This window comes from Oreochromis aureus, linkage group 23, assembly GCF_013358895.1.
Source record: "Oreochromis aureus strain Israel breed Guangdong linkage group 23, ZZ_aureus, whole genome shotgun sequence".
NCBI lineage: Eukaryota > Metazoa > Chordata > Actinopteri > Cichliformes > Cichlidae > Oreochromis > Oreochromis aureus.
The window spans coordinates 11,316,918-11,327,083 of NC_052963.1; the positions used below are offsets into that span (position 1 = coordinate 11,316,918).

Consider the following 10,166-nt stretch of genomic DNA (forward strand, 5'->3'; position numbering starts at 1 on the left):
AGAAATATTCTGCATATATTACACCATGACTCAAAGGTAAAACAGTCAGGGCACCACCCACAGTCAAGCTCTGAACCCATTAAGTGCATCTGGCCCAAACTAACAGCTCTAATGAAGCATCATTTTCCTTCAAAACTAAAGAAACTGGTCCCCTCAGCTTCCGAACACTTACACACAGATCTTAAAGTGGCCCAGAATGACCCATAAATCACTTTAACCCTTGGGCGTCCCTCAAAATTTACACCCTTTTATGTCCCTCGTTACCCAAAATGATCCCTTTTTCCACGAGGGACGCACAAGGGTTAAATTAATTAAGGTATTTGTGAGTTCAATTAATGAGCAATTAGATGTAAAACGAGGGCTAATGCATATTTCTGTGGAATGAGTTAATGTTTTGCGTGTTGCAGCATTGCATTGCTTCCTGTATGGTAAACTGGTTAGTTGGCAGTACCATATAGAGAAGATTATAGTGATGCTTAAGGTGGACTGCTACAGAGCTGGCTATCATGTTCATGGTCCAGGTTAGGTTATATTCAGGTAGCAGAGTTTTATTTAATATGATGATGCTTAATTCTAACTTTAAACTAGCTTTAGACTAGCTTTATAATGTCCAGGGGTTGAAGATCAGCCATATAACTCTCATGAAACTGAAAATCGCATCTCATCTGCTTGTTGAATTCAACTGGCTAAATCCACAAAGAGCAGTGAATATAGAGTAGCAGCCCAGGTCAGCTGTACACAAAGAAAAAATCTACTGGAACTAACAGAACAAATTATTATTTGACTTATTTTTAAGTAATTATTTTCTCCAAGCACTGATGCACCACATCGGTAAGCATGCCTCGGTCCCAGTATTTATGAATCATATTCCTGGCATCAAATTCAAAATGAGCATTTATTTTACAATAAATAATTATATCTCTCAGATTCATTATTTTTTTTGTTTTCTTTCAATACTATTTACTCAATAAAATATAGGATTTTGGTGAATTTGTTTATTTTTTAACTTCTGACATCATTTCAAGCTACATTGTTAACTTTCCTACACTGCATCTGGCTTAAGTGGACAAATGCCCATCTGGATCACCAGTTAATGTTGTCTAAGGTGAAAAATTTCACACCTCACGTTTTTCCTTTGCAGAAAGGAAAAAGGTGAAATCATTTGTCTCTCGTTTCTATTGAACATTTATCATCTCATAAACTTTCTGCGTTGCATAATCAGCACCCTAAAGCACAGACACCATTCTCTACGCAGTACTTTCATATTGGTTTATGTGGGAAGGCTGCCCCCACGCGTTCGGCAGCTCATCCCATTTCTGATGCAAGAGCACCACCTATCGGCCACGGTTATGGTTGCTCTATGGGGTCGTGGAAAATTTCTCCAACTGCCTGGAGACATTCCTAAACAATTACCTGCCATCTACTGGAAGTAGCCGAAGTTACAGTTATTCTTTTTTTCGAACCTGTTGCTTTTAAGGTGGAATTCCACAATCTGTCCATTCACACTCATCACTGATGCTTCTATAAGTCAACAGTAAAAACAAACACAAAAAAATAGATACAGAGAGAGAATAAGCAATGTAGGAGCTATCAAACTTGGTCCAAAAAAATTAATTCAATAATTTCACACGTGTCTTTAAAGTCGTAACATTGCTCTAACCTTAACACATATAAGGGTAATATCAGTATGTTTGCCTTTAAAAACTGCATAATTATTTTGATGATTTCTTTAAAAAAAAAAATGATGTGGGGTATGGGGGGTGTTTTCATTCATTTCTGACGTGTCTTGCAAGCACTGTAGATAACAGGAACCCTGCTTTGCCAGTTACTTTTTAATGAAACTCCAGCGTAAACTCTTCCTGTGTCTAAGAGGAGAACAGCAGTCGGTACGGGCGGGGGAAGGAACCCGAGGGCTGGGGCTGTGCCTGCCGCGGCTGTAGTGCAGAAACAGCCCAGTGGAGGAACCGCTCCACCTTAAGACCTCTGCGGCCCCTCTCTGCTCCCTCTCCCCGGGGAGCAGAGCGGTGGAACCTGGCCACGGCGCACCACAGCCGGCTTGGCACAGAGAAGGTGAGTACGGCTTCTGGAGCCCAGGCCAGCACGATATTGTTCCCATTCCCCAGCTTCCCTTCTTCAGCTGCAGTGACACTTACAATACTGCTCCACATGAACGTTATATATCTCTGAGAAAGTAGAACACCGCCTCTATAACAAAGCTTTATCAGGTATACACTAAAAGGGGCCTTAAGACATTTCCAGTGAAATTCCTCAAAAGTCTCTATTATAAGGTGAATGCTAATATAACCCAAATACAGCAATGATACCGTGAGGGGCTTTAAGAGTAACTGTTGTGACAGATAAGCACGGACCAAAGAAGAAAAGTTCCTCTGCCAAGAGCTCCCTCTCTCCTCCACAATGATTGATTATCATGGCAACGCTCCAGGTCGCTGGTGCGTTTTCGTTGCGCACGGGATTCGGCCCCACTCAGATCAAAGGGCCCTCAGGAAAGGGGTGGTCCCGGGATACATGGATAAATAGGAGGGACCGGCTCAGTTCTGACAGAAGACAGAACAGAGCAGCCTGTCCTGCAGAGCAAAGACTTGCCTCTGACCTGACAGCTAGATTTAGATACGGAGACATCTCAGTTTTGGAGAAAGAGATAGAGATAGAGGCGACCTGTTGGATTTTACTGCTACAACACTTATTGTCGTTTAATGAACGGACTTCTTTGCAACAGTTCAAATCTGCACATAACTTTTAAATGAGTTTTGCACTGGATTTGATTTTTTCTTAGTTATTTGTTTAGATTTATATACGTGTGCGTAATATTGGGTTTGGGTTTTTTTGTGAGTTCAAAGACCTTTTTTTAGTTCATGGTGGATTTTTAAAGGATTTACTTCTTCATTGTAAAGACTTAACTCTCAGTTTATCTTTCCACTTGTTGGATTCCAGAGTTCCATGATGTCGTTTTTATGCATTTCCATCAGTTTAATTGCCGCTCTGTGCGTCGGCGCAGCGCACGGTGCTTGGGAGCAGGGCACCGTTGTGCCGGTCAGGTTAGACCCGACGGCCCGGTCGGAGAGCGAAACCGAAGCGTGGCGGACTCTTTCCGCGGAGGAGAGCGAGAAGGAGGCGGAAATGAGGGTGTACCGGTTGGACGTATTTGGCATGCAGCTGGTTTTGCGTCTAGAGCCTGACCAGACCTTTTTGGCGCCAGGTTTTGTCTTCCACATCGTGGGGACTCCCGTGTCCGAACCGACACCGAAACCCAATAGCGGAGCCGAGCCGGGTTGCTTCTACTCAGGCACGGTGAACGGGGATGAGCGCTCCGCCGCCGCGCTCAACCTGTGCCATGGACTCAGGGGCGGATTCTACTTCAAGGGCGAAGAGTACTTTATTCAGCCCCTTAACTCCACTGACTTCTTGGGCACTGACGAGGATGTGCATACGATTCGCCGGAGAGGCCGGGCAGCTTCGGCTGAGGAGAGCAGTTCCAAGTGCGGGGTCAACGAGGACGAGGAGAGGGTGCCAAAGAATCTGGGAAAAGCGGCCAGTCACGGAGCCCCTAACGCAGACCAGACAGGTAATGCTGAGCGCATTTTACACGCTGTTACTCATTTTTATGACGGACTAAGCTGAAATGCGGAGAGCAGCACCATAAAAAAAGCAAAGGAAACCCAACAACATTATTTATTTATTTAAAAAAACGAAGAGTATTCAGCTTGTCTGCAGCTTTATATATTAAAAAAGAGAGCAAAGATTAGATTTTATGTTAAACGTGTAAATGTAGCAAAAGTTAATGTGTCAGGGTTGCACAGCGTGCGCGATGCACTCGGCTACCTTTTGACAGCTCTGTCAGCGAGGAAGGGAGGGGAGGAAAGGTGGGGGTGGTGGGTGTGCGTGTCGGGGGGGGGCGGTTAAACTACTTTAAGAGGAAAGAAGAGGAGGAGTGTGGGTGAAGGGGGTTGGGGCCAGTCAGAGCCCGGTAGCGCTGAGGCGTGTAAACTCGCCTCCTGGTACAACTCTCACCGGCAGACACTCTTCCCCCCACCCCACCCCCAGAAAGGATTTTCTCCCTTCGCTCTTTCTCTCTCTGGCATAATTTTCCACCAGAGAAGGTCAGTTTAAGAATGCGTGGACCCCGAGGAGGAGGAGCTGTTGGTGGTGTGACGCTGAGTCATGGCAGCCAGGCTGCTCCAGGCACATCCGGAGCTCTCCTGGGAGCCTCTATCCCTCTGAGAAGAAAAAAAAAATAACGGGTCTCTGTAGCTGCTATTTAGGACACTGCTGCTGAGTTCTGCAGTGTGCAAGTTGCCCCAGATAAACTGAATGACTTCAATTATAAGAAATGCTAGAGGGCAGTTAAACTTAGGACTAACATAATAAATGCTCATAAAACCTCTGCTCTCAGCTCACCACAGGGCCAGGCGTTTTGTTTCCACCCCTCGTTACCTGGAGATCATGCTGGTGGCTGACCAGTCTATGGTCGAGTTCCACCGCACGGAGCTCAAACCTTACCTCCTGACCATCATGGCAGTGGCGTCCCGCCTTTACCGCCACCCTAGCATCCACAACTCAATCAGCCTGGCGGTGGTGAAGCTGCTCGTGGTGTCCGAGGAGGAGCGAGGTCCTCAGGTGTCATCCAACGCTGCCATGACTCTCCGCAACTTCTGCAAGTGGCAGCGACAGCACAATCCTCCAAGCGACCGCCACCCGGAGCACTACGACACGGCCGTGCTCTTTACCAGGACGGTAAGTCAGAGTGTTTGTTTTGTGGTAGAGCATATAATAGAACACGTGTGGAGAAATGGGGAGTACTCACGATCTTGCTCTCCACTTTCTGCTTTGTTAGGACCTTTGCGGTGCCCACTCGTGTGACACTTTGGGCATGGCAGATGTTGGCACGGCGTGTGACCCGGACAGGAGCTGCTCGATTATTGAGGACGATGGACTCCAAGCAGCATTTACAGTGGCACACGAACTGGGTAAGTAAAAAAAACATGTTTGGCCATGATGTAAAATATTTTTAATCACATGCATCACTTATTAAATAACTTATTTCATCTCCTCCTCCAGGCCACGTGTTTAACATGCCTCATGATGATGCGCAGCTGTGTTCTGGCATCAACGGTCCCCACTGGGGTTCCCACATGATGGCCTCTACCCTGTCTAACCTGGACCAGCAGGTGCCTTGGTCTCCTTGCTCCGCCCTCATGGTCACCACCTTCCTGGACAACGGCCATGGTCAGTGTCTGCTGGATAAGCCTGTTAAGCCCGAGCCACTGCCCCAGCCCCTGCCCGGGGCAAAGTATGATGCTGACCATCAGTGTCGCCTGACCTTTCACGAAGACTCCCAGCACTGCCCTGACCTGAGCACCACTTGTGCAGCTCTGTGGTGCACTGTGACTACATCCAATGGTTTGCTCGTGTGCCAAACCAAGAACTTCCCATGGGCTGATGGGACACCCTGCGGGCATGACAGCTACTGCTTGGCTGGGCTCTGTCTCACTAAGAGCCAGGCCGCTAAACACCAGGTATGACCCAGACCTGATTTAAGCACGTTTTTTTCTACATGCTGTTAGTCTGCTGGACCAATTAAGCTATAATTTTTAAATTGCACTGATTTCAGACTCCTGTTAATGGTGGATGGGGTCCCTGGGGTCCCTGGGGCGACTGCTCTCGAACCTGTGGCGGAGGAGTGCAGTATTCCTTCCGTTCCTGTGATAACCCTGTGCCTAAGAATGGGGGGAAATACTGCGAGGGAAAGAGGATCCAGTACCGCTCATGCAACACAGAAGTGTGCCCAGACACCAATGGTAAGAAATTTTGGCGATTAAATAGAAATAATTCACTTCCCACTCGTTACCTGGGTGTGAATGCTGCCCTGTGGTTATAGACTAGCACTAAAGCTGACTTATCCTTGTCTCTTTGTCAGGCCTGTCTTTCCGTGAGGAGCAGTGCTTGGCCCACAATGACATGTCAGCTCAAGTGTCACTGGGTTCAGGCGAAGGCGTCGAGTGGGTCCCCAAGTACGCTGGAGTTTCACCCAAAGACCGCTGCAAGCTGGTGTGCAGGGCCAAGGGGACCGGATACTTCTTTGTCCTCAAGTCTAAGGTGAGAGTTTCTAAAGGCTACAAAAAACAATATTTATAGTGCACAAGTTTGTTATTACCCTCAACAGTCCTTTTAGTCATCCAGACATCCAAGTGAAAGGACTAGTCATTGCACTTTTTTCCCCACCCTCTGGGTTTCAGTCTCAGCATGGAAAAGTCACCTTTTACCTTTTGAATCTTACAAAGCAAAACTTTAATGTCCCATTTGTGCTTCTCTGCTGACCCCAGGTGGCTGACGGCACACCATGCAGCCCTGATTCCACCTCAGTCTGCGTCCAGGGCCAGTGTGTGAAGGCTGGATGTGATCGTATCATCGGCTCCAACCGGCGCTTCGATAAGTGTGGCGTGTGTGGCGGAGATGGTTCGACCTGCAAGAAGGTGTCAGGCTCTATGGAGCGTGCCAGGTAGACATCTGACCTTAAAATATTCATCACTCTTGTATCAGATTTTTTTTAATATATATGTTGCTAAATTTATCCTCCATCTGTGTCTGTTTCAGGCCTGGTTACCAGGATGTTGTAACTATCCCTGCTGGTGCCACACACCTCGACATCAAGCAGCGTGCTCCACCCAGTAGTCGTCACGATAACAGCTACTTGGCAGTGCGGCGCCAGGATGGAACCTATTTACTTAATGGCGATTACAAGCTGATGACCATGGAGACGGACATTCCCCTCCCAGGGGCACTCTTGCGCTACAGCGGCTCCTCAGCCACTCTGGAGCGCATCAGGAGCTTCGCCCCGCTCCCTGAGGCCCTGACAATCCAGGTGCTTTCCGTAGGGGAATACCCGAGGCCCAGGGTTAAGTACAGCTACTTTGCCCCTCGTCCCAATCACGCTGCTTCATCCTCCAACAACAACAACATTGGAGGCCGTCGGAAGTCTATCAATGCCATCCAAGAGGTGGGAGGAGCCGAGTGGACTCTGAGGGAGTGGGGTCCCTGTTCCCAGACCTGCGGAGGTGTGCAACAGAGAGAGGTCGTGTGTCTGGACTCCCAGGGACGTCCCTCTGGAGACTGCCCAGAGGAGCTTCGCCCTTTGGCGTCACGGTCCTGCGCCCCCCATTCCTGCCCCTCCTGGCTCCTTGGCGAATGGTCACCGTGCTCTAAGACCTGCGGCCAAGGTTATCGTAAACGTGAGTTGCACTGCATCGACCACGACGGGCGTACGCTAACCAAGGACAGCTGTGACCCCAAAGACCGTCCGCGACCCCTGCTGGAGCTGTGCAATCAGAGTGCCTGCTGAGGACTGCATATGCAATCTAACCTTCTGTTACACCAGCACTCGGAAAGACAGCAGATTAAAAACTCTGATCTTTTCTGCCCACAGAGGCTAATGAATGTTTACATCCAGAGTGAGAGTGCTGCAGAATTCAGTGTGTCCACAATTGTCACTGTAACTATCAATATTTAGCCATTCCCTCCATCAATCCGGGGGTTAAATGTTGAACAGTAGGACTGAACATAGCTTGCTGCCTGTCTGTCCTCCTTGTAAAGCAGTGGCACATTTCATTTGCGTCCCATTGACGGGAAGAACGCATGGACATTCCTGATTTCCCTTAAAGAGGATGCTGCTTATCATGCCAATGTCACACCTGTGTGTGTGTGTGTGTGTGTGTGTTTGTGCGAGACAGTGTGCGTGTGTCATAATTTTAATGCATGTATATAATGTTTGTCCAAGCTGGGCTGGACAGATAAATAATGGTTGGAATAGGGGAGGAGCTTAATCGCACAGTGTATAAAGAGACAAAAGGAAGAGAATAGCTCATAATCTAACTGCTCACCCCATCAGGTATGGAAAATAAGATAGCTCATAGTCATGTCCAAACTTCAGTCTGCATTTATTTATCATAAACCTGAAGCACTTCATCTTCTTTTCTATTCTTTTTTCTTAGCCAGCGGCACATTGTAACACCCAGTTTCTCTGAATGCCTCAGTACAGTGTTTTTTAGCCATATCTTGCCCTCGTCTACACAGACTTCCAAGAGGGAATTCCTCAAAGACCAAAGAGGAGTGTGTGTGTGTGTGTGTGTGTGTGTGTGTGTGTGAACATGCGCGTGCGTGGAGACCTAAAGAGGGACATGTCTCCTACTACTACTTCATAAGTAAGTCTCTCCTGCCTTCTGTGAAGGCACCATGTTTTGTTTTTCTTCCTTTGTATAGAATATCCAAACTTTATTTATTTTTGTACAGCCTGTTAAATATAACCATGAGGCTTTTTTAAAAAATATTATTTTTTATTTGTTATTGAGGTCAAAGAAGGAAGTAGAATATATAGAGTATTTATACAGTGTTTTATATATATAAATGGTCCTAGGTTCATGAATAAAACATCGCATTAACTTGTGCAATTTATGTGTCCCGAGTTGTTTGTCTGACTCAAAGTTATGCATTATTAGCAGAGCCCAACGTTTATCAGCCGATATTAGCTATTTGCTGAGATCTCAGTACTGGAATTTATGATGGAGTAAAGAATAAACAAGAGAAACATCCTTTAGCCATTTTGTAAGTGTTGATATTGTTTTAATTTGACAATCGACTATTGTGCTGGCAACTTCCCAACCAGCTCATACAAGTAGAGTCAGGCACAGCATAAGCAAGTAATTCACAACTACATTATTTTTAAACTGCATAGCCGTATTATCTCAATAAGGACTCACAAATAACTAAACTTAACAAATGTTAGGGAAATTCCTCTATGTCTGAAAGAAAAAATATCAGCTAATATATATCAACTGTTTAAATCAATAAATATTGGTTGGTATCAGTATTGGTCTTAAAATCAGGCTCTAACAAATTGTAACAGCAGGCTGTAGCTGCCAGCTGTTTGCCAGGCTTCATCTCCACTAATTTGACAGGACCTCTCAAGTGTTTATGGTGTCTGTGGCCCTATGAGCATTTTTAATGCATTTTGTATGACAAACAACATTCCTCAGTGTGGGAAAGTCTGTCCAAGACATCTATGCAACAGTTGTGGTCAGTGAAAGCATGTTACCTTGGTAATCCTGTCTATTAGGGTCAGCTGATGCACTCCAATACACACACGCACCTTAAAAAATATATAACTTTAAAATGAGACTTCACAGAACCGATGTTGCTACATTCATCTGTTCCATACAGCCTATGAGCGCAGTTTGACAACTTCTTCTTATTATTTATTGATGGTTGGCAAACAGCAAAATGGAGTTTGACGACTTACGCCAAATGTGATTTGTGTGTGTGTGTAATTCAGAGTTCATCCACTAGATGGGACTACATCAATTTTTTTCTCCTTCACTATGACTGCAGTCTGTAAACCGCTATATTCCATAACTAACCATTTAGAGGTCTGGGAAGGGAAGGGCTTTAGTCATTTGGGTGAACTGGCCCCTTTAAATAATGGGGTAACTGGATTGAAGAGAAGACTACAAAACAATCAATTCATTAGCTGTTATCAGCCCAAATCTGTTGTTTGAGCTGCTCACAAAACCTTTTTATATGCTCATCATTATCAGAATCAGGGTACTTTATTATTCTGTGAGGAAATTATATAATCACAGTTGCTTCCCAAGCTTCGAAAAAGCAGGGTGAAATATTTTTTCTCTGAAAAATTTAAATCAATGCCAGAGAAGCTTAAAATAATTATAGGAAAAAGTGAATTCCACAACAACTGCAGGAATGAAATTTTAATAGTAAGACAGCAGGAATAAATAACAAACAGGAGAAATATATACAAAACAAGAAAAAGGCACACGTTAGAACAGGTCACATGACATCATATCATTTTCTCTGCATTTTCTACTTATAGTTTGAACTGAATAACAAAAAACATGTATTTTAAAGTCACAGACAATGAAAACTAACAGAAATCAGGGTGTAAAATGTACTTTTTTTAATTGATGTTAGCTTGAAGTGCTGAATTAGTTATGTTGTAAGTTCAATTCACTTCAATCTGTACAGTGCCAAATAGAATGACATGATGGCTCTCTCAAGGTGCTTCACTCTGTAAGGTAAGGTAACAACTAGAGATGGCACGATACCACTTTTTTATGTCCGATACCAATACCGATATCATA

The 10,166-nt window shown here is 45.2% G+C and overlaps 1 protein-coding gene across 1 annotated transcript; it reads left to right on the forward strand.

Annotated features, from left to right (window-relative positions):
• Positions 1-2,574: 2,574 nt before the first annotated feature.
• adamts1 (ADAM metallopeptidase with thrombospondin type 1 motif, 1) lies at positions 2,575-8,462 on the forward strand. Its single transcript, XM_031750782.2, has 8 exons — positions 2,575-3,583; positions 4,412-4,752; positions 4,853-4,985; positions 5,077-5,534; positions 5,630-5,816; positions 5,936-6,114; positions 6,342-6,517; positions 6,613-8,462. Exons 1-8 carry the CDS (start codon positions 2,959-2,961, stop codon positions 7,355-7,357), a joined length of 2,844 nt encoding a protein of 947 aa, XP_031606642.1. The 5' UTR covers positions 2,575-2,958; the 3' UTR covers positions 7,358-8,462.
• Positions 8,463-10,166: the final 1,704 nt, after the last annotated feature.

Coding starts and splice junctions, on each gene's coding strand:
- adamts1 (XM_031750782.2), top strand. CDS start 2,959: ATGATGTCGTTTTTATGCATTTCCATCAGTTTAATTGCCGCTCTGTGC. Junction 3,584..4,411: donor CCCTAACGCAGACCAGACAG/GTAATGCTGAGC, acceptor CTCTGCTCTCAG/CTCACCACAGGGCCAGGCGT. Junction 5,817..5,935: donor AGTGTGCCCAGACACCAATG/GTAAGAAATTTT, acceptor TCTCTTTGTCAG/GCCTGTCTTTCCGTGAGGAG.